This window comes from Pollicipes pollicipes, unplaced genomic scaffold (genome assembly GCF_011947565.3).
Source record: "Pollicipes pollicipes isolate AB1234 unplaced genomic scaffold, Ppol_2.1 Scaffold_7231;HRSCAF=8579_pilon_pilon_pilon, whole genome shotgun sequence".
NCBI classification, from domain to species: Eukaryota; Metazoa; Arthropoda; class Thecostraca; order Pollicipedomorpha; family Pollicipedidae; genus Pollicipes; species Pollicipes pollicipes.
Genome location: NW_023597034.1, coordinates 7014790 through 7039286, shown reverse-complemented (window position 1 = coordinate 7039286; position 24497 = coordinate 7014790). Strand labels below are relative to the sequence as shown.

The 24497-nt window shown below is 53.8% G+C and overlaps 1 protein-coding gene across 1 annotated transcript; it reads left to right on the top strand.

Moving 5' to 3' along the window:
• The first annotated feature begins 6453 nt into the window (after positions 1-6453).
• Positions 6454-24497, top strand: LOC119110542 (putative surface protein SACOL0050). Its single transcript, XM_037234407.1, has 4 exons — positions 6454-6523; positions 20410-20497; positions 21249-21317; positions 22881-24497. The coding sequence occupies exons 2-4, from the start codon at positions 20443-20445 to the stop codon at positions 23978-23980; spliced, it is 1224 nt and encodes a 407-aa protein (XP_037090302.1). The 5' UTR covers positions 6454-6523; positions 20410-20442; the 3' UTR covers positions 23981-24497.

Genomic DNA, 24497 nt, shown 5'->3' with positions numbered 1-24497 from the left:
TTGTTTCCCAGGATTGATGTGATCACCTCGTCTCTGCGCGCGTGCAGCGCTCTCCCCAACACCTCACTGTACTTCGCGACCCACTTGGAGCCCTACCCCACCCCTATGCACCCAGGCACCTTGCACCCCTACATCCCGCACCCTGCACCCCATGGACGGCGCGGCGCTCGTCCAGTAACAAAGAGTCGCCGGCGGCGGCGCAGCGGCGGCGGCGGCGGTCAACGCTCGTCGGCTATGGCCGGCGCCGGCCGGCCGCGGCGGCCTTGGCTCCAGGCCGCAAGGTGACTGGTACCGGCCGCCGACCACGTGCAGGGGCGGCGCGGCGTGGTCACGGCCGGCCAGCGGCGCCCGGTCAGACGGTGCGGGCGAAGGACTAGGGACAGAGAAGCTGGGAACAGTGGATGATCTGGTAGGAGAGAGGGCAGGGACGGAGGACCAGGGGCGGAGGGAGAACACGAACGGAGGGTTAGGAGGGGAGTAGCTGGGTGCAGTGGATGGTCTGGCGGGGGAGAGGGCGCGACAGGAGGTCAGGTTGGGGGTAAGGAATACGATGGATGGCCTGGTGGAGGAGAGGGCTCGGCAGAGGGTCAGGAGGGGACGAGCTTGGTACAGTGGATGGTCTGGCAGCGGAAAAGGCACGGTAGAGGGCCGGGTTGGAGGGAAGACGTACGGTAGATAGTATGGCGGTGGCGAAGGTTGTGGACGTAGGGCCAGGTCGGAGAGGAATTGGGTACAGTGGCAGACGGAAAGGGGATTGTCAAAAGCGGTACGGCACAGGACAAGCGCAAGCTCAAACTGCGAGGGGCTGCATAAGCGATGTCTGACATCGCCCTGAAATGGGTGTGGGCTCGGAGGTACTGATGCGACCAACATAATCAGGTGGGTGTGGGCTCGGAGGTGCTGATGAGACCAACATAATCAGGTGGGTGTGGACTCGGAGGTACTGATGCGACTCACATAGTCAGGCGACCAGACCAGAGAAGACGTTATTGCCTTTTCAGGTTCGCCAGGGACGCGAACAGGTACCTGGGAATCCTACATGCCTCAGCCAACTAAAGTCCTGAAGACTTCAGGAGCTCCTGTTTTCAGAGAGGCCGTGGCGTGCTCGTGTCCGCTCAGCACGGGTGTACCTAAGCCGTCGGGCTTTTCCAGGTCCCGCTCCGTACGGGTGTACCTAAGCCGCCGGGCTTTCCAGGTCTCGTCCGCCCGAATGCTTCAGACCCGGGTGTGCGAGACTCCGTCGCGGTCCACCGCCCGCCGACGGCTGGGCTGGATGGACGCGTCGTAAATACTCTTGGTATTTACGACGGGAGTGAGGAATTTCCCTCGTCGTCTGCCATCTCGGACCGGGCAGCCTAACAGGTTTTAGAATTCTATGGAAGAAGGTAGTCGTCATAAGAAGGCTACATCAGACCCCGTTTCAACCAGGTTATGGCTAAGTCCGCAGAAGTTCTTGAGTCGGGCTAGACTGCCGTTTGTCGGCGATGTTCAGCTTAACATAATGTCATTTTCCACTTGCGATCTGATGCGTTATGGCATCCACCACTCAGATTACGGAATGTGTATGTTGAGTAGGTGCCATGAAACGTGTTGACATTAGTGGCGGATATCCATGAAACGTGTTGGCATTAGCGGCGGATATCCATGAAGCGTGTTCACATCACCGGCGGATATCCATGAAACGTGATGACATTAGCGGCGGGTATCAGTGAAACGTGATGACATTAGCGGTGGATATCCATGAAACGTGATGACATTACCGACGGATATCCACGAATTGAATGTACATTTGAGGTTGTGATCCTACCGCATTGTTCTTGAGTTTAGCAATTTACATGATGACTGTTGTGGCCTTAACCTAAGATTCATTTGGTGTCTTTTTTTTCCAACAGCATTTCCTTTAAGCGGCAACAATTTCGCAGCTTTGGCCTTGGCCTGGGGCTTATGGGAGGCGGGTGGTAGTGTTTTGGTTAAAGCACTACGACCTAAGACAGAATGCAAATCTTACTTAAGAGTTGCTTGCTGGGTTTGGAAAACAGATGTTTGGAGTAATATAATTCCCGAGAAGAAAAAGACCAAAAATAACTTGGTTTTGTAGCTCCATTTTTTATGGCTGTTCGTTCTCATCAGTGAGTGTCATTAGCACCACTCGGGTACAAAGTTGTTGATTTGGGCTTTGTTCTTGACTTGCATTCATTCCATGGGCTGTTTAGCATCTCTTTTGCATCGCTGGTCAGCAGTGAAATGTCGGCGAAGATCCCCGGTATCTCGGGAGCCCAGATCGATATGACAAGCAGGACGGTAGAGGAGTTTCGTTTCGCGGCGTGAATAGCGATGAGATTTTCTGAGCGTCACCGAACTCTAGCACTTGCGACGCTCCGTTCCATGCAACTTTGGTGGAATTATGTTTGTTTCCTGTCCTGTGTCGAAGCTCAGCAAGGCGGAACCGAAGCTCTCCTCCTCATATCATACAACGGAATCACACGCCAGGACCAGTCCGTATTAGGACACGCCCCGGGTTACGGCTCCCAGCCACCTCGAGGCGCCTGACCTAGCTTAGCTGACGGTCGGGCATATCGGGAGTCGGCCCCACCGACGGCTGCCTTTACCTGCCACGACGCTGTGCGAGATTGGGGACTTGGAATACAACTCTGAGCCCTGTCGAACGTCCGTTTTTCGTTCATCTCCGACAGCAAAAAAGTCCTTTCATACGGTATCAAGCATTAAAGGAATTGTAATGGTGATTTTTTGCTTCGCTCCCATACCGACTGTACATACCTGATCAGTTATGCCGGTGTTGGAGCTGTACATGCTTTGGTACATGTCAGTGTGCTATTGCTGGCACCAGGACATATTTGCTCTTCTATACTCGTTGAAAGCCGGTGCCAGTTGTTGCAGCAGCCAAATGCTGCAGGTTCTAAGCCGGTAACGCACCTTTGCCTATGTTGTCTCATCTACACGGATGCTAGTCTCGGCTTTCTACTGTGACTATTACATCTAATTTTATAATATGCGTTCCAAGACATATTCCCAGAACATATTTATGTTCAGTTATTTAAAACGGTCGCCAAGCACACACAAAACATAACGTAAGAAACGTTCACCTGTGACCTGAGGTCAAATTATGTCGGTATTACCCGCGCGCCCAAAATTTTCGTAAGAAGCGGATCTTTGAAGGGGCACCATTGGTTTCACGAGGGCGCAGAATGACCAAAGTAGCAAACGGGGCCTTAACCCATGAATGTATCATCTGGGTGTCACTGCATTTTAGGGGGTCATTGAAAGATTCCTGATCTCACAGACCGAGGGCTAACATGGCACGCCTCGGTGGCTGGCATGTCAGCATAAACGTCAAATCTTGCGCCTCAGAATCTAGCGTTCTCATGTGGAACCTGGTGTTTTTGTCTTAATATTATTGTCTGGACTTTGCTTAAGCGATAGGACGACTTCTTGTTTGTTTAGATTTAGTCCAAACCTTTAGAATGCATGGATTTCTGGGATCAGAGTCACGTTTAACAGTGCCTGTTGTGTGAGCCCTGACCCCTACTATCCGATCGTGTAGCTCCAGGTCAACGGCAGAATTTGGCGAGGACAGCAGAGCATGCCGCAACGCTTGGCACGGCCCGTCCGGTCCTCTTTCGTCCTGTGGCCTGTAGCGCGGCCGCTGACGCCGGACCCAGGTTATGCCTGTCAAGGGCAAATAGTGAGCGCCTAAAGTGACTCGAACCCACCCCGCCACGACTGGCCGGATCGGAGGTCAGATGCTCTGACCAACTGAGCCGACGGGACGGACAATTTTACGGTATTTCATCACCTAACAAAATAAAGCAACATCCTGCATTTCATTTCCACCGAATGGGTAGCTACGCACTCAGACAAAAACTCAGTCGGATAATTTAGGTATTCGGTGTGGTTATAGACTATCACCATGAAGTTCAAACACCGAGGTAGGGTGGCCTTTACTTGTGATATGATATACCAGGAGTCCTTGCTGTTGGGTATAGTGGGGACACTTTGATATTGTTTGCATTGGAAGCATTTCTTAACTTGAAATGTGATCTGAACTTAAAGGTTATAGCTCATTCCCGTACAACAATGCTAGATCCAGTCTGCTCACCTTCCACCTAGTATACAAATCTCAAGCCTGGATCAAGTCCAGGGAAGCAAACAAATTTTCGTAATCAACGACCTCAAACTATCAAATTTCGGTCTAGTTCAACATAGCATGGCGCATTAAGTATCTATGGGCAGCATGTCTTCTTAGCCTGGTTTTCCTTGGCAGCCTTCGGTCCGTTTCAAGTCGATCGTGCCGGTCAGTTTTTCAACGCATTCCGTCCTTAACACGCATCGTTTTGAATGTGTCCGATACGATGATCAAATTCTTAGGATTCAAACTCAGAACAACCTAAACTCAAACTTTTTACCCCCCCCCCCCGCCCCCCTCACACACATAAGTCGCAGATGGCTTTGTTGTGTCACCTGGTGGCCGTTCGAGTCCTGCTACCGCGGCGTATACAGGCATGGCTTGAATGGTGTGAGCAAATCCAGACTGCCGCAAACGCCTTGTTTACTTTATTGTTTTTCAAGCTTCCCGATGAAAATTTACCTTGTTTACGCATGGGCTACAAGATACCAAAGTCCCAAGGCGCCAGAAGGTCACCAATATAGCCTTTCAAGTAAGCTTTATAACCCGATGTGGTCAGCGATGGCCAACAATATCCCAGGGAGTGACGCACTCCGTCGCCTTTGGCGGCGGATATGACGCTGTTCCACACATTTTCACCACTTTGCATACTCTCCGTCGGTGCGTTGCATCCTCTCCATTCACCGGTGACAAATTACCGGACGACGCTGCCGTTTGGAGGTGACCCCCCCGCAGCACCGGCCCACACCTGCTTGGGAGCGGCGCTCGCGCCAGCGAGGCGTCAGTGCTCGCCAATTGGACCCGGCTCCGGACGACAGCCAGGATCAATGCTGAGTTCCGCCGCGGCTGAATGATCGGCCTGTTAGAATTGTCTGTTGGACCGCAAAGTGGGTCGCCGGCTTTTAACAGAGGGCTCGGCAGCCGTGGCGGTGTTGTGGCGTTACTTTTATTGAAAGTAAGCATCCGCTGAAGTCATCAACAGCACTGATCGTTCAGTTGCTGTGTACATCACACTATTCACTGGAAAATGAATGGCGTGATTGCTCTTTCCATTCTTGCGTTTTGTCGTGGCGTTTGTTTTTTTTTTTACCCACTGAAAAAGCAAATAAGGCCACAACTCGGCTCGCCAGCATTTTTGATCGGTTAGTGTATATCGCTGATCATCTTTGCCGATATTTAACGGTTGACATTTTTACCTTTGAAGATCAAATTTCCTAATGTCCGCGAAATGCGTTTGTGTGACGAGTCAGAATGGCATGCGCTGTCTTTGGCACAAGTTTCAACAAAATCGAAGAGGTGTGGATTGCTGCCGAATCTGAATATCAAACTGCAGCTGACTCACACACGTTTGACCCCAAAGCCCAGGGTCACACTACCTGTGATGTCAACATGCCTCTATCGTCGAGCGTGTCTCCGCAGCCCTTCCGAAAAAAACTGCGCATACAAGCACACCCTCCAACACGCAGCGCGCAGTCGGTGTGCTGGCGTCACGGCGAGCGCGGTGGCTCGTGATGGTCACCTGTCCGAGTGACGCGTCACCGCAGCGTGTTCCGGACAGGTGGACCTCGCCCGTGAGTCAGCGCGGCGGCTCGTGATGGTCACCTGTCCGAGTGACGCGTCACCGCAGCGTGTTCCGGACAGGTGGACCTCGCCCGTGAGTCAGCGCGGTGGCTCGTGATGGTCACCTGTCCAGGTGACGCGTCACCGCAGCGTGTTCCGGACAGGTGGACCTCGCCTGTGAGTCAGCGCGGTGGCTCGTGATGGTCACCTGTCAAAGTGACGCGTCACCGCAGCGTGTTCCGGACAGGTGCACCTCGCCCGTGAGTCAGCGCAGTGGCTCGTGATGGTCACCTGTCCAAGTGATGCGTCACCGCAGCGTGTTCCGGACAGGTGGACCTCGCCCGTGAGTCAGTCACAGCACCTGCCAATGCGATCATTAGCGCCGCTGGCGATCTGACCGGCCCACCTCGGCTGCACGCGAGCGCTGGTCCCTCCCTGGTCTGCGACCGATCCGTGCTGACAGAATCATTGCGTGCATTTTGCACATGCTACGCCTCTATCCATTCAAGCCTAATTGCTCACTTCGTGGACAACAGCTGCTCGCAGTTGGAAGGTGAGAAGTAATGCCAGCAAATATATCACGTACGCTTATTGCACTCACTAGGAACCATAAACAAAAGCCTTGCTCAAAGCATTCATCCCCAAGAATACAAAGCCTGGCCAAATATTCGGGCGCGCAGCCCGCCGCCTGGCGGCATGCAGGCGAAGCTGCCGCCTGCCGGCCGGGCGCCCGGCGCCCGCAGCTGGGTGGTTGGGGCGGCGCCGGGCCTCAGTTGGCGCGTGTCGACCGTGGTGTCAGCTGCCCCTCCTCTGCTTCCGGTGAGTCGGACACTGCCGGCCGTGTCCGGTACAGATTATGGACAGTGGGGAGCCGTGGTTGCAGTGCAGGGCGGCTGCGGGTCTCCTCTCGCGCGGCGAGAGTTGTGCCCGGCAGTGATACCAGATCACCGGATATCATCACTAATCATGGCACGTGTTTGACGGTTGACCAGTTATGCGACGCTAGTTAAGACTATGCTTAGTGGCATGGATGGCCTCGGTTTTGGACGGAATACCCAGTGGTGCAGTCAAAGGGTCTCATGGTGATTTAGCCATCATGAGCCCCCCCCCCCCCCCCCGCAGGTTCGAGCAGTGTTCACCACGACACCACTGAATATGATTTCGGAACCTGGTGATCAGGAAAACTAGTTTGACTTAAATTCGTATAGGTCCCCACCATGTACAGCGACAGGCAGTGTACAACAGCCGTGATTTGGTGACAGAACCAGCGGAAAGCCCGGTGAATGCGTACGGCACGTAGCTGAAACAATTGTTTAAGGCGCCAGGGCAAGCCAACGACAGCTCATCAAATGGGTACTGTGCCTATTGGCGTTTCTGGGGTCTGTCAGTCTGTTCTCTGTCCGTGGGTACTATCAACGGGGCAGCGGCTTGCTCGTAAAATTCGCCTTTCCTCTTCACAAATTACTGTGGCCCTCCCCCTGCCGTCGTCTAAAACCAAGGAAGCCGTCCCGTCCAGTCAGGCTGCGCTTCTGGAAACACCCATGTGGTCGCGTAGACTGGAAGTTTGGTGCAATCGTTTGGTCTGTTCGCTTCATAATTAGCGCTAATACGCTTTCGAATACGGTGCTTCGCATAACGACGATAGCTTTGAGCATAAGCTGCCCGTTCCAGGATCCGCCGGATAACATCCGGCTGTATGAGTATCTGTGCATTGTACCAGGCGCTTCAGAAGTCTCCCGGATGGGCAAGTGATCGGTATCGGCGGGCGGGAGCCCCACATCAGGTCATCGGCGTGAAGCCGTTACTGACGAACATCCAGTGGGGTCTAAGGCTCCTGGTGATCGCGAACAACTTGAACTATCATTTTTCGGTGGGAAGGGGCAGAGTTTTCACCCGATGCCATAGATTGGAATCGAGGGCTCACAGTTTCTGCTTCAGCATGTTTACTTTTCGACACAGTCCATTTTACCGTGTGCTTAACACACGAAATGATGCCGAAAAGGATAATTTTTTGCATGCGTCACCTTAAGAAGTAGTACCAGTTCTTACCTTGTGTCATGAAGCTTTTGGCATTTTGTCCACTGATATCGTGCCTTGAACTTTGGACGGCAGATGTACACTGCCAACTCCTGGCGGTGTGAGTCAGAAATGCAAGCTGCTTGAACTTTGGAGAGCCATGACTTCCTAACCGTGCCTTGATTTCCGCATGCACTTAGCTTCAGTAGCAGCCATGGTTTTGACAATAGTGGGTGATACCATGAGATATAGCATAATTTGTATGCTGTACGATTTATATAGGAGCATTCAACATACGAAAACAATTCCAGCAATGTTGAAAATGGGGTGATGTGATACTGAGGTGATAAGTGTATCATATGGCAATGTGGTAGGCCTTATGAACATTTTACAACATAAAAGGGCTTGCACAGCCTTGCCTTCTGGGCGAATTTTCATGGGCGCTAAATTCGCGTTATTAAAGCTGGTAAAACGGCGAATTATGATAACTACAAGATGCATGCTGTCTCATTTACTTAATGGCCTTGTTTAATTAGAAACAGCGTAGGTACCATGCAAACTTTGACAGAGATATATATCATGTAACCAATATCGCTCATGATTGATATAACCTTGGTTTGAAGTTGGCGCCGTTCGGAAGCATTGATTTGTGGCAGCGACAAGTAAATAAACAGCTTTTGACCTTGCCTTTTGTCAACTTTACCATTGTATCATGCCGCACGCATGAAAGACAACGTTAATAACGCGTCTTCCGTGTAAAATAATTGTCAGTCTTCACTGCTTCGAGACTTGACTCATAATGTTTTCTTGCCGCCTGAATCAGACAGAAAGAAAAACAGCGCTCTAGATACCAAGTCGTCTCCTAACACCCTGCCCAGCTCACGGCACGCGCTGCGGTCACGTTCCTCCCATACGCAACGCAATACCTTGGGAGGCCCCAGCAAGCCGGCGCCCGTGAGGTCACCCCCGCCCGCAGGTGTGGGGCAATTAGTGCTGACGGACGCCGCCGGCGCTGACACCGCCCGGCGTCGCGGTGTCCACGTCACGCGCGCCGTCCCGCGGCAAGGTAACCATGAGGCCGACCAGTCTGGTCGGCTCGCTCCGACCCCGCCCGGAACTGCCCCCGGCGACGGGCCCGCCGCCGCCGACGCCGTCCGGCCGCCGCCGGGTGTGAGGCGGCGCGGTGGGCGCCGGTGACGGCGCCGTGGCGTCCCTGGAAGGAATCCGGCCTCCGAGTCCGTTCGCGGAATCGTGTGACGCCCTGGGAATGTGGGATGTGATCCAGTGTGAGCGGAATCCGGCCTCGTTTGCGTAACGGGGTGGAGACGCCCTTAGCCGTGACCGCGCAACATGGTACTGAAAATCGTTTGATATTCTGAATGAAACGCGGCCTACAGTACCCTTGCGTACTCGATAGAATATTCCTACGGCGGTAAGGAACCGTCCATAAGCCACGTCACGCATGGAGGAGGAGGGGGTTTGATAGAGCATGATGGAAACATAGGACGGGTGGAAGCGGGGCTTAGTCAACGTAACTTCACGCTCAGGTGTGCTTCAAATCATGCTAAAAGCTTCCAAATAAATGAAAATCTCCCAGCTGGATACCGCCGGCTTCTTCTCATGGTAAGGGACACACCTGTTGGCTGTTTTTCATCTCTAGCACACCTGTTAGCTGTTTTTCATCTCTAGCACAATCAGAAGCCAAGCGGACGGTAATTTTGGAGTGTTACGTTACACAGTGAAACTTCGGGAAGGAGCAGCTCAAACAGCGCAATCGTTTTGCTCCCACGGGACGTAGGGTTGAAAATGGCTAAAAAGGCATATTTTAGGCTATGCACGGTCCCTGATGCTATTTGAGGCAAAACTATACTCGTTTCTACGGACGAAAGGACTGCCTTCGGTTACAAACAGTAGTCCAGTTCAGGTTTGAATTAAAGACTTGTCTAATTCAGGTTGAAATAGGCTTAGATAGGGCATAAAACTATTGTTGCTTTTGACACGCTATCGTTAGCAGCAGGACGGTATTTCCCCCTATTTCTGCCGACATTGCTCTAAAACGCAACGCTGTGTGCGTAAACCCCATTGTTAATTGTCGTTTGTTAAAACAATCGAGGTTTATGTACCCGAGAGTGATGAGCCATCGTATAAAAATGTTGTATGGTTCGGTGCTAAGTGTCATTCACTCTGCTGCTGAAAATGGCTTTCAGTGAAATTCGTTCACTTCGGACAAAGGTTAATGCATTGTTGAGCTAGCAAAACAACATTGCCAAAGCACTCACCGCTTCAGTCACAAGCAGATGCATGATTATTGGCTCTCTTCGGCCGTTGGGTTCATAATATCCTGGCTTTACTGCTGAACGACACCACGTGACACCGTATAAAGTGGCGTGACACTTGAATGCTCAATGGTTCAATATACGACGATGAAGGTTTATTCGCGCGAGACGATTGGTTTGCAGAATTCCAATTTCCTCGGGCCCATTACGCTTGATGCATTGAGGCCAAACTTCCCAAAGTACACTCTGCGGAGGGCGGTTCATGTGTCTTACTAAGTCATTAGCAAATCATTTGATTAGAGACAATTGTGGGAAATGCAGATGTGAATGAATTTGACGTTAAATGTTGCGTACCCGCCTCATTGGTATAGGATGTAATTGGTAAATGACAAATGATAGATTCTGTCCACCATCGTTGAAGAATTCACCTTGTTTGTCGTTGCAGACAGAAAGTTGGTGGAATGTAGATAGATGTATGCATACACACATATACATAGAAGTAAATGTATACATATGCATATGTATATACATATATATGCATATATATATATATATATATATATATATATATATATATAAACCAGCCCGCGGAAGTTAGTGGGTGACAGTAGTTCCGTGTATGGTCCAGCTTCAGGTACAGATTGTACCGGAAAAGGCGCCTAACACACGAGGACCCTCTATGAACAGCGCCAACCTACAAAGCATTGCGATTTTCATGAAAGAACACAGTCATGATTGGCAGATAATGTAGAGAAACAAATAATCCTCTGACTATTGTATGATCTAGTTGTTGTGTTGTTCCGAACGTTTCCAAATATTCTGAAAATTTTCTGCACTGAGCCTTACTTGCACTTGCTTTAGATATCGGTGCCTGTGAATGCATTGGCCAATCGATCAAATCAGACAGCTTTAGTAGCAGCGACAGATCCAGAGTTTCATCAAGGGAGAGGGCGCGCTTTATTGTGATGCCCTCTGAAACTTGGTGCCCCGTCCCTTCCCTCCCCCTCCCCCTCCCCCCCGCTCACAAAGAAGTCCCTGGACTTCGGTCACCTCATTTTTATATTGTTATTTTTAAGGAAAAATATATTCAGCCGCAACGGCCCGCCGTGCTTAGACCTCTTCATTCCTATATATCAACTGTTTTTCATTTTTATGTTAAGCTTGAAGATTAAGGCCATTTTGGTGACCCTGAACTTTGCCGCGTCTTCAAAGTAAAGACGATGTAGACCCGAATGAGGATTTTGGTGCCCCTTCACCACGAGACTGTGGTGCCCTTTCAGTCCAAGGGGGATCATGGCTCCATTTCCTCATACCCTGTCTGGCCCCGCCACTGGCTAGTATGAAATCAACAGGCTCTGGCCCTCCTGTGCTGTTTGGCCTTCTGCCAAACCTTTGATGGGGTCGGCTCTGGGACAGCGAACAATTGGACACAAACCTGCGGATGCTGAAGCTAGCTTTTTTCCAGCGAAACGCCGTCGCGGTGTACATCGGTTTGTTCCGATGCGCAGCGGAGTTTGCCGGTGTACAGGGAAAGACCTGTTCAAAACTGAGAATTCTACAATGATGTTGTGTGCGCGTCCTCCCTCTCCAAGCACCTTTTATGGTGGCGCTCCCCATCCCCGACTCCCTGTGCTCGAGACGCAACTCCTCTCCATCCCCGGCCGGGACATTCGGGCACCGCAGCGCGGCCCTACCTCCAACCAGGGACCGTGGGCGGCCGCCCCAACCCGCGATACCCTTGAGATTGGCAGGCGGAGGACCGCACGTGCCAGTGGCGCGGCTGCGCCATCGGCGCACACGGTCCAACATGGAAGCGTCGAGGGCCGACATGTCGAGGGCCGACATGGGAGTGTCGAGGGCCGACATGGGTGCGTTGAGGGCCGATATGGAAGCGTCGAGGGCCGACATGGGAACGTCGAGGGCCGACATGGAAGCGTCGAGGGCCGACATGGGAACGTCGAGGGCCGACATGGAGGCGTCGAGGGCCGACGTGGGAGGGTCGAGGGCCGACATGGGAGCGTCGAGGGCCGACATGGAGGCGTCGAGGGCCGACATGGGAGGGTCGAGGGCCGACATGGGAGCGTCGAGGGCCGACATGGAGGCGTCGAGGGCCGACGTGGGAGGGTCGAGGGCCGACATGGGAGCGTCGAGGGCCGACGTGGGAGCGTCGAGGGCCGACGTGGGAGGGTCGAGGGCCGACGTGGGAGCGTCGAGGGTCGACATGGGAGCGTCGAGGGCCGACATGGAAGCGTCGATGCGCGCCGGGTCCGAGCGGCCGGGTCCGAACGGCCGGGGCCCGCGCTGCAAGTGACCGGTTCCGGGCACGTACACGAGGGAGCGGCGGCCGCCTGCGCCGCGGCAGGGAGCGGCACGGGGACGCCGGATTACAGCCCTGATCTGAGCTGGTGGTCGCGTGCTGTGGCTCCGTCTGCTTCCTTTTTAGGGTAAATGCGAAGGTCTTCTTCAGCCAGGTTGTTCACCTTGCATGGGATCTGAAATGAGCATTGTGCGTTCGAAGGCTAGCTTGCTGATCAAAAATGGCGCCACATCCCTCATGCATTTTGATGGTGGTAGTATCCCATCGGCCCAACGAAAATATGCTGTATCGCTAAAACATAGCTGGCTTTGGACATGTTTTTGGCGGCAAGTCATTGAGCTCTTGGTGAGAACGGGCCACGAATATAACGAGAACATCAACAAGGCAGACTCAAAAGCCCTTGAGGCCCTGAAGGCCCCCAAGGGCTTGAACTGATTTACACCTTGCGCGGTCTCATTTGAGTGGAGAGGCGGCTCCAGCGCTGTTGCGTGACGAGACGAGCGGCGCCCAGTTATGTCACGTTACCAGAGGTCGTGTGCGTCACCAGGCAAGGCGACGTGTCCGGTGTCCAGTTCGCAGGCTGCCGACCGAGCCATGAATGAAATATCGCTACCGCTCGCCCACTCAGTGGCCAGGAATCTGCAATTCCATGAGCTTCATCGATTGAGGATGTATATGCCATCGATAATAGAGCAGACGGCCGGCGGAGCTCTAGACAAGCGTGACCCGGAGACCTTGAGACCGGCCTTCTGCACGAGACGCTGCGGGGCAGCGGTTGCAGAGCTGCCCCGCTGAAGCTGGGCGGCCGACGGCACCGGCAGCTGGTGTAGAACTGCAGCACTGCAGCTGTGGAGGTGACGGCACCGGCAGCTGGTGTAGAGCTGCATCACTACAGCTGTGAAGGTGACGGCACCGGCAGCTGGTGTAGAATTGCATCACTACAGCTGTGAAGGTGACGGCACGGGCAGCTGGTGTAGAACTGCATCACTGCAGCTGTGAAGACGACGGCACCGGCAGCTGGTGTAGAGCTACAGCACTGCAGCTGTGAAGGTGACGGCACCGGCAGCTGGTGTAGAACTGCATCACTGTAGCTGTGAAGGTGACGGCGCCGGCAGCTGGTGTGGAGCTGCAGTACTACAGCTGTGAAGGTGACGGCACCGGCAGCTGGTCTACGTAGAGCTGCTACATTGCAGCTAGAGCCGACAATGACAGCTGATATGGAGTCAGAACTGCAGGGGAACAATTTGCAGACGCTGCAAACCATGGTGTAAGAATGGATGCCATTCATGTTTTTATAACGAAGGGCGGAGCTGAGAAGGCAGTGAAATCACAGGAGGCCGGGTTCATCACATACTGCGCTGTCATTATGTCTCACTGCGTAACTTCTCCATGATGCAACTTAACCCTGCACTTTTCGCTGTTCTCTGTTATTTGTTGCTAAATATACAGTCTAAATAGCTCGCGCATTTGACTTAACTGGTGGAACACTTACTGCACCCATAGTTCCACGTTATAACGACTAAATCTCATGAATTTTGCGCTTCAAAGCAGTTTATGGTTTACGCATCACAAAACTGACACGTGGTCGGCTTATTCCCAGCCCAGCGTGACACGCCGCTTATAGACGCATGCTTGGAATGCCTATTAGCTAGCTGTTCACTTTTTGACAGTGGCATGGTGAGAGGCATTTTGGAGAAGTCACCATCTCTGAATTACCTCGCATGAGCTCGGTGCAATGGAGCCACTCATGGCTGGGGCTCTGCATTTCGCCTTGAGAGCTTCCAGCGCATTAATGCTGATCATGGCCGAGATATCGTCCCCATGGTTAAAGCGCTTTTTTATACACGTCAGACGCATCCCGGGATATTCTGCTAATAGGCCTGGCTTTTGTTGAGAGCCAGCGTTGAGGCGGTCGCTCGCGCCGGAGGGCCGGGAGGTGGTCAGATGACCTCGCCTGCCGACACTGACCCAATCGACGGGGCATTTCCTGCTCTGGCGTGCGCCGCCCCCTCGGTGCGGCGGGGGCCTCCGGTCGGCACGCACGTGACCTTCCCGCACTGCGAGCGGCGGGGCCTTCCTCGCGTCGATGCCGTGCTCCAGCACTGGTCAGGACCGCGCGGCGCCCGTCAAGGCTCTACCGGCGCCGGGGGCCGCGTGACGGCCGGACGCTAGGCTCCTCAGACGCTGCCCGGAACCTTGTCGGCCAGCTGCGAACCGAGGTCCGAAACGGCTCCTGCGTCCCTTCCCAGCGCAACTCAGGGCATCAACCTCGGCTTCAGTCTTCATGCCCGTCAGCCGGCCGCGGCAGAGCGCGCTCAGCTAGTGAGGCGGCAGCCGCGCGGCGCGCCCTGGCCTGGTCTCGTTCCCACTCCGTGACCCCGCCGATCCCGCCGACGGCGCCGGCGGCCACGACCACTGACTTATGCATCGGGGTTTGAGTCAGGCACGCGACCGGGCCGTTGCCCGATATGACCTTGGTCTATCAGGGCGACGCGCCGCGCCCCTCCCCCTTTCGTGCGAATGCATGGCCTGGTTCCTGTCAGTGGGCTTCCCGCCGCTGAGGGCTCCACAGGCTCCTTATAAAGGCCCGTCTCTGCCAGCTGGGAGAGAGGGCCCGGCTTCCTTCTCCAGTCCTAGACCCCGATAGGAGCTATGCTCTCGGAAAATGTACTTGCAACTTAGCGAGCGCTGCCAACTATTGTTTCATCAGACACCTCCGATTTTGCTTATGAAAGCCATATCGTAAAGATCAATCATTATCGAACGAGCGTGCCTGCGATTAGGAACGACATTCGATGACACCCTTGAGACACGTTGCTGTGGATTACATCGGGTGCTGCCAAGCAGCAACACCCGATTTCACCCTGCAGTGTAGCGGACCCAAACGTAGCGCTGCCCGCCTCAAACGGCCCGGAAACGTGGCGTTTCAGTCGCTTTTTCCGCCCGCCAGCAGCGGCGAATCCCGCTTGTTAGCGGCACATCATCTAACCCAATTCTTATCAAAGGCACCCCAATTTCGGCCGACGCGCTCGGCGCCCGGTTTCCTGCCTTTTATCATAACAAAGTGGTGGCGGCCGTACTCCGTCGCCCCCCCCCCCCCCGCGGTGAGCAGTGCACACGGTCGTGCTGCGCCGTACTATTCTGTTGGCGCAGGTCAGCACGCAGAGAAACAGATCCAACAGAGCTGCTTCGTGACCTCCAAAAGTCGTGCGATGATTCGCCACAGTCCGTCATGTGTCGTGTGATGGCTTGCGGATCTTTCATGAGTGCAAAGACTGGAAACGGTTCGTGTTGCTTTTGTTCCGGCGAGTTTTAGTGGCAAGGTGGACATCGGCCGTGCGTGACCTCGGAGCCGTCAGGCCGGTAATTGATAGCTATCAAAAGAGCCGAGAAAACAGAAAAGTGGAAGCGTCTCAAGGTGAATCGCTTGCCGTTCTTTCCTAATAACGGAAGCCCTTGCCGCCTACTTAGACTTAGCCTAGAAGGACAATGCTAGAGACTCATGACCGCCATGAAATTGAGTGGGGTCAAACAATTCACCGTCTTGTTTGCACACTCATTACGTAAGTATCTAACACCAAGCAAGTACAAACTGTGTAAGCGTGTAAACAGTTTGTGTGTAAGTTGTTGATGAACTCAGGCAGTTCGCTGTGATACTTATGGCGCATCTTTGTCACTTAAGTACGTTTTACCAAGTTACATCGATATGTATCTCCCTTACCCACCAATCGCACTACGAAAAATGAAAATGTTGCAAGCATACACTGATCCATCCGATGCGGCCGAGCGCCCAGCGGCACTCATCCCGCCTCCATCCTGCTCATCTGCCATGCCCCGGTCCAGTTTCGCCCCATTGTCGGTGCGTTACATCTCTACTGCGGCGGCCCCGGTTGGCTCACGAACGGTATCGCATGCACGGGGCCAATGCGGTGAAAAACCGGTCTGAGCATCCGATCGGTGCTGCGGTCTGTTCAGCAGAGACGAGGCGCACTGACGAGCCGGCACTCCCACCCGCTGATGACGCCCGGTGACGCTGCGGTCTGTTCAGCAGAGAGGAGGCGCACTGACGAGCCGGCGCTCCCGCCCGCTGATGACGCCCGCCGGCGGGCAGGTCCGCCACTGCCCGGGATTCCCGCCTCACGGGCAGGGGCCGCTGAGCTTCGGCGCGGCCGGCGCTGTGCCGCGTCGTTACCGACTCGCCGCTCCAGCCCTCATGCTGGCAGCCAGACATGTATTGACAGGAGGATAAGGGGTCTCAAGCCCTTGTTTTCGGCGTTATGGGTGCCGGGCCGAGTATATCCGACCTCAAGGCACCAGGAGGCATCAGTTCCAAGAAGATCTCAAGCCGTCATAAGATATTTTGGATTATTATCGTAAGACATTAACATTTTGCAAGGGAAATAGATCACGTTTAAGTACTTAAGTTTTCAAATGTGTAACCAAGCACTAGTAATCAAGAGTTGCGTTAACTGGCAGTGCAGTGTTTACGCTGTAAAATGTGGCGATTAATTCGCCTGTCTTAATCATCGGCCCAGTCAAGCGGCTATTGTGAGGCGACCCGGACCAAATCGGCGTGAAGCCGCGCCAGGCCACACTCCAGGCTCTGGCGCCACGAGTCACGTGCCGGTGATTAGGGGCTCAGTTTAATGACGGCCGTCAATGGGTAAAGTTCCGCTATAGGGACAGAGTTCTTTGAACCTGACCTGCCGGGTTTGAGGGAAACCGGTTTGATTGACGTTTAGTGAACGCTTCGGAAAGGTTTCCAGAATCCTTGGCTGTGGTAGCCCCGCAGCTACAACGGAATTTCCGTGCCCTTTTCAATCAGCGTGTGACAGGAAGGAATTCTTCAGACGTCCGCGCTGCCTGAAACAAATGGGGGACAGAGGTAACATAAGGGATTAACTTTGCCCTTTACCTGTGCTTCGATGCGTCGCAAAGGTCGCACATAGCGTCCTTGTAAGAGGCAAACAATGTCAAGCTCCTACCTTTAATTTGCTGTCATGTAACTCAGACCATGATGAACGGACTCACAAAGTGGGCCGTAAAATAGACCCAAATCGTCTCTAATTGGCATTCTAAATGCCCCATCCAATCTGGCGTCCTTCCAAAAAGGCATCGGCCAACCTCCTCTCCAATCAATCGGCCAGACTGTCTCCCACCCCGACATAAGTATCGATATGGCCCTCCCCCGGGCAAATACCGATCCAACATCCTCTCCTGTGTTTGCCTGACGCTCCCCCGACACGCGTATCACTTGGCCGACATTGACTACAGGTGCGTCGGCTAACCTAGATCGCGGCCTAGGCGCACGGCTCGCTCCACACCGCGCTGGGTGCACCCATCAGCTCATCACCCGACAAGGCAGCAACGGTGCGGCGCTCATCGTCACGCAACCACCCGTTCGCCACCCCCCTGGGTGCGCCGCGTCCCCCCCCCCCCCTCCGAACGTGGCGTCTGCCGCGCTGCCGTGCCCGGCGGGCAGTGCGCGTGGGGAGACGGGCAGCTAGCCCGCCAGGTGGGGCAGAGCGGCAGCGAGAGCAAGGGGAGGCGGGCAGCGAGCCCGCCAGGCGGGGGCAGATCTGAAGCATCCACCGTACGACGCCAGGTGGGGGCAGAGCGGAAGCACCCACCGTGCGACGCCAGGTGGGGGCAGAGCGGAAGCACCCACCGTGAGATGTCCGCCGGAGGCCCGGCGACCTTCGCGAAGGCCGCCGCCGGCCGGTAATTCGCCGGCGCGGCGCGGTCAGGCCTGCAAATCGCGCCGCCGCCGAGCCGCTGGTCTGGAACGCCCTGCGGTGGCCGCTCCCGTGGGCGGGTCCCGGCGGCGGTTACGAACCACGTGGGTCGGCTCCGAGCGATGGTTACTGGGCGCCGGTCCGGCCCCTGGCCAGCACGTCCTTGGGTCGGCTGTGGCGCTCGAAGACGTGCACGCATGTCCTGATATCGCCATTTAAGAGGTTCGCACCTGGAGCATAACTAAAGTACGGTTGGGGCGTTTATCATGCTTGTCTGCTTTGGTGCGCAACTGTCGGACACGAGCGTGACTTTGATCATGGGGAGCGCCCATGCTCGCCAAGAAACTTTCAAACATGGATAGGTGTTACCTTACGTTCACAAATTCTGCCAATTAAGCTATGCATTGGCTAGGCACATGCGGCTTTATGGTCTTTGCGAGGAGAAAAGTCAACCAATTGCGGTTTAAGTTCGTGTTGCATTTGGAGGTGAGCTGCTGACCCAGCTGAAGATTACTTACATCAGATCTCATCTTGACCATAAGCAACGCTTTTGTTCAGGGGCATGCTCAGAAGTGATGGGCGACGGTGATTCGTATTCCTCCTTCGCCTCACTCCGAGATAGAAAACTGGCATAGACGCCTGACAACAAGCAGAATGAAAATGTGCGATGTTGTTAGTTGCAACGCAAGACTGCAGCGCCCTTAAATTTGTTGTTGACTTTCGGTCAAGATTAGGGTCCAAGGCTGGCTTGGGCAGCCGCTGTTGCCACGAAATGTCAGCAAGCATTAATCGTTTGGTTTTCAGCAATGTGTCAAAAGTTGGTCACACTTACTAAATGTTTAATCCAGTATGTTCCTGCATTGTTAGCGCTGACGCAGATCCTCGATGAACTACGTCTGTGCTGTTATCTGAGTGCACGTTGCTTCTTATCAAGAAGCATAGTATTTTGATAAACTGAAATCGATACCGAAGAATTTGTTGCAGTGCATGTGGAGTGGCTTGGTCTGATGACGCTTGCCACTGCTGTTCGGCATGGTCGCTCACTGTCGCTCGCGTCTGCTCTCTGAAAAATTCTATCGGATTCGACTGATCGAATCCGATGGTGTTTTTTTCCCAGCCATTCGTCCTCTACGAGGCGGTTCGTCCACAAAGTTTGCTTTGAACATTGACATCCTGCTGGGGCCAATGATAAGAGATGCGTGATAGGAGTGATGGGGATAAGGAATTTACTTTTAAGTACGCATGCAACTCTTTGCAGAATGCCCTGGCATTTTGATAAAGACATTCTTGTCTGCGTGTTGGGCCATCCAAGCTCTGTGCAGTACAAGCTTCTGTTTTTCTCCATACTTCGCCAAGAGCAGTCAATGCTGTTGTGTTAGAACATATTTTATTCTACTTGGTGCCGTAAATGCATGCGAAAAAGGTGGTCAGCTTTCACTTCAGTTTCTCAGCAGTTCAATTCAGCCTTTGGACAAGATCAAAATGTTGGAAGCGACCGTGGCCTCGTCGCGCATCTGGGTCTGAAATGTCTCCCCGTCTGCGGACTGATGCTTCGGCATCTTTATATCCTTGATCAGATTTGAAGCCACTTGACTGCAAAGCCTTCATCGCGATCATTCAGGTTGTTTCCCAGATCACCAGGCAGACCGTGTTGACGCGTCGGTGCGGCCCGGCTACGCGCGGTTCACAGCTGGCATGCGCGGCACGACCCCGCCCACCGAGAGAGCGGCCGGGCAGCGCGTGGGAATGTGTTGCGGGTTGACTAGCGTATAATGTTGGCGTATCGAGGAGTGGCTATTGATGCACATACCGGGCAATGAAGGAGCATTTTACCCAGGAAGGCACACGATGCGCCCAGTATTTGTCGGTTAAGAACTGTTATCTGCCAATGAATGACCTTGGTCAAGATTTTCTACTTTTATGCTCCTTTTCAACTCAGCTTGTGGACCTTTGAAAAGGCCATGCAAACGTTTGCCTTGCATTTAGCCGTTCAGCCATTTTTTTCTTGCATTGCGCTTTTGTATAAGGTGATGTACTGATACAACTCTGCTCGCACGAAGTAGACAAATACAAAATCGCATTTTTGACAACTTGGCGGTAGAAATTATCACACTTGAGACACTTGAGACCCCTGGCCCTCCCGGAATTTGGTAAATCTCAGCATTAGCCCATGCTGGTGCACAGAAAAGCGGAATACCCTTTAGCCACCCCCGTTGGACAAGTTCCTACTGCTATGCCCGGCAGAATATCACGTGCTGTCGTAAGCCACTAATGATGCCATGTGGCAGATTATCACGTGCTGTCGTAAGCCACTAATGATGCCATGTGGCAGATTATCACGTGTACCTCTTTCCTTTTCAGTCGTTTCTTCTGCGCTCATCTTTCTTGGAGACGATGACTTCACTTCGGGCAGTTCTCGTGCTGGCGCTGGTGGCTACGGCGTACGCCGGTAAGACTTCAGCGGGCCCTGAGGCATGACCGAAGATCGGGCCGAAATTAGCTTGTCCTTGCCCATTACCCAGAATTGCCTCGTCGTGTTCTGGCTCGTTTGAGTGCGAATGATTGGTTGGGCCATGTATGCGTTGCTTCCTGTTGCCTTAGATTGTGTGGTTATAGGCAGTAAAACTTGAGGTACATGCAGCAAAGCTCGTGCGTAATGATACGAGAGGATTTTCCACCCGCGGCTGTATGCCTCCCATTTGTGAAGGTCATTACGCTGAGATTCAGACTCTGGGATCATTTGTTGTGTAATGACTTGGGAACAGCGCATAATGCCTATAATACGTATTGGCGAACCCGGCCTTCTTGAGACCTTGAGGATTCGCCGAATCTGTGTGCAAAGGCAATGCATTTGAATACTTTCAGCCAAGGTTGTTCATGCATGCATGGCATATCTGGCAGATTAGGTGTAAGATGCAGTGACTGTCAGCATCGCGAACCACTAACCATGACACTGAACAATGCACTTGGAACTGTCCTTTCATGCCGCATAGATGACCTCAAACTCCTCCCCCAACAACCAGCAGCGTGGCATTCTCCGAGCCATGGAGCGATCGCGTGCCAAATCTTCAAGGACGTCAGCACATCGTTTGCAAATTATACTGCCAGGCGTCTTCAACCCTCGGCTCCCACGCCCAGACTAGGACCATATCGCCTTCAATAGTGCTGCCACCTTTCACTGAGCCGCGCTACTTTTACAGCGCCCGCGGTCCACCAGGTGGCAGAGGCGGGCCGGTCGCACCACGAGGAGGCGGGACCGGAGCACACAGGTGAGCCCGCTCTGCCGTGACCGCCGGCGGCGCCTCTGCTGCGTGCAGTGGAGGGTTGCCGAGATCGGCGGCGGCCGGGCGGAGCCGCCCGCCACTCCGCTGATCTCGGGTCGTTGCCCCCGGCCGCCCGGCAAATGCACCAGCGGAACTGGAACGCTTCCGCCTCGCCTGGATGCGCTTGGCACGAGCTGAAGCTTCGTGGGGAATCAGCTCCGTGTGAGGCGGCTCTCGTAAAACTTGCAATGTAATTTGGCGTGGGCTTTTTACGGCCAAGTTTATGAAGTTATGTGTTCGGGTTTTGCGTACAGCAGTTGAGCTGTGGTGTGGGTAGGTAGGTACCGGGAGAGAACAGCAGAGCCATGTTTGAATAAGTTTATGAAGGTATATGATTACAGTTTGTGCTTTCTTAAGGTTATGTTGTATTCCGTCTCGGATATTGGGTAATCACCACCGCTCCATCGGCTTTATTAATTAATATAGCTATGCCATGCCAACGTGCCTGCTTCGTTATTCAGTCGTTTCGTCATTACTACCGGTTACATAACAACTGGGTGTATAAACCACAAATATCTTATCCCACATATATTTACACAGGCCTGCGTCCATGCATTCAGGCTCCTCGCGGGCACTTATGAAATCGTGCCTAGGATGCAATAAATTATTTAAAGAGATTGCTGCTCACCATGGGGAGGTATTTGAGCGCATGGTTCAAATTTTCTTCACAACGTAAATAAAATTTGGTCTGAACACAACGGGCCGATGCAGCTACAATAATCTCAGACTAGAAAAGAAACGTCACTAGGAGTTGTTTTGTTCTCGGGCGGTACCTGCTACCCTGCGACAATGCTACGCTGTTTTTAGCGATGTAAGGTAATGTGATTAGATTGTATTGCACTTGCAAACAATGACAATGCTGTCATTAAATTCCGCGGTCCGGTTCCAGAAAAAGTGATATGCAAAGCATGCTCAAAGCATTGGTACGAAAAACAATGCACTCGGAGGGGGTAAAGACAAAAGGGATTAAGTCATAAGACCTAACACTTGCTTCTGGCCATATTACCAGCTTTGTTTGATCTGTGTCGTGCGAGTATTGAGTTTGGAGGTGGTTGACAGAGAAGACTGGTTAATGTGCCTTGCCTGAAAAGTGCCAAGAGAAAAGAGTGTCTTCTGTGCCTTCTACAAATGTATATAGTATTTGGGAGCACCTATTTTATTTATGCACGACATATTCGCCATCGAAACAGTGTAGAATTTGAATCAATCGTACAGCGTCATGTATTGAAGTCGAAGATGCTTCCGAGAACAAGTCATTTATTAACTTCACGGCTTTCTTTCGAAACACCATCTGTTGCTTTTCGCTCGCGTGCTTTAAGTGCAATGTCGAAAAACAGTTACATATATTTATCAACTGTATCAAACAAACTTACATGGAGCAAACCTACTCAGCTCTAGCAGACCGCACACCAACAGCAGACCCGCTGTGATCTCAATAGCATCATTCACACCAGAGCAATGGTGACCAGCAATGATGGCTACGTTTCACACGAGCTCCGTCTGTTGCAGGCATGACGCCGGCCATGGTTGAGTCGACTGCAGCGGAGGGCGCGGCTGAGAGTCAGCCGGACGTCGAGGTGTCCGTGTCCACGTCCACGTCCATGGAGATCACTGCCGTCACGTCCTCGGTCAGCGAGGAGATGACGCCGATGCCCGACCAGGCGTTGGCCGGCGAGGCACAGGCGACAGCCGAGGAGGCCCCGGCCGCGGAAGAGGAGACCAAGGCGGCGGAAGAGGAGGCCCCGGTCGCGGAAGAGGAGACCAAGGCGGCGGAGGAGGAGGCCCTGATTGCAGAAAAGGAGGTCAAGGCAACGGAGGAGGACGTTCCGGTCGCGGAGGTTGAGGCAGCTCCGGCGGAGTTGGAGGAGGAGGAGGGGGCGGAGGTGATGGTTTCGGATCTGGGGGACGTCGCCTCCAACGAAATCGAGGACAGCACGAATAATGACCTCCAGATGGCGGCCGAGGCCAGTGTGGATGTGGCTGAGGAACAAGAGGAGGCCGCTGAGCCGACAGCAGTCCCGCAAATGGTTGAGGTCGCCACCTCTGTCTCCATGAAGATGACCGAGACGATGATGTCGGTGTCCTCCGAGATGAACGAGGTCGAGGAGGAGCGAGAGCAGGAAGAGTCCAGTGGCGATGGAGAGGACCAGGTCCAAGCCGACGTCGCCTACCTAGCCGACACCACCCATGCCGTGGAGCTCGCGCAGGATTTCGACGAGGGCAGCGGCGTCGAAGCCGACTTCGCCGGCAGCGGTATGGAGGCTGACTTCGAGGGCTCTGCCTCTGGCGACGAGTTCGCCATCGACATCAGCAGCTACTCGGCCGGCGAGGAGGCCTCCGGCTTCTCGGCGCAGGACGAGACCGAGGCATCCGGCGACGACACCACCAAGGGCACACTCATCTTCGACCTGGGCGCCGGGGCGTCCGACGAGCTGCATGACCTGGTGCAGCAGACGGTGCTGGAGGCGCTGATGGACGAGGGCCTGCTGTCGGCCACCGAGGTCAGCCCCGTCATCCAGGCCGAAGGCAGCGGCATCGTCTTCCTCGACAGCAGCGGCTCCGGTGACGGCGACGGCGACAGTGCACCCTTCGTCTCTATCCACTTTTGATGTGGTAGCCTATTTCTGGGGACGTTTCTGTACTGAGGAGGGGCGAGGGACGCCCGTGAGAAACTGCATAACGCGTAACCGTGGCATTACACGAAGCCAGTGGGCCAGTTGTTGAGTGGTGCCGCCGTGAGGTGCCTGCTCGTGTTTAGTGAGCCTCAGGGCGTGCGCCGGAGACGCTCTTCATGTTCAAACTGTTCGTATTTATTGTTGGTCCCACCTTGCCATGTGCTCCCGTGCGTTCATCATCTCATCACCAGCTCTGCTCGCACTGACAAGTGTGTCGCTATTCGCAAGACCTCACTGATATTACCCGTCACCCCTGTTTGTGTGAGATGCTGGCCGTTTGCTCGCGTTGCCTCCTACTTTGCGTTGTAGCTGCGTTTTTTCCAGACCTTTACCTGTGTTGACGCGTCCGCCTCATGGCTGGCGGACAAATGACCCTGCCGTCGTTGATGGCGGTCCCATGTAGGACAGCTGTCGGCTCTAGCAATAAATACCAGATGTACGGAACGAGCGA

Coding starts and splice junctions, on each gene's coding strand:
- LOC119110542 (XM_037234407.1), top strand. CDS start 20,443: ATGACTTCACTTCGGGCAGTTCTCGTGCTGGCGCTGGTGGCTACGGCG. Junction 20,498..21,248: donor GGTGGCTACGGCGTACGCCG/GTAAGACTTCAG, acceptor CTACTTTTACAG/CGCCCGCGGTCCACCAGGTG. Junction 21,318..22,880: donor GGCGGGACCGGAGCACACAG/GTGAGCCCGCTC, acceptor CGTCTGTTGCAG/GCATGACGCCGGCCATGGTT.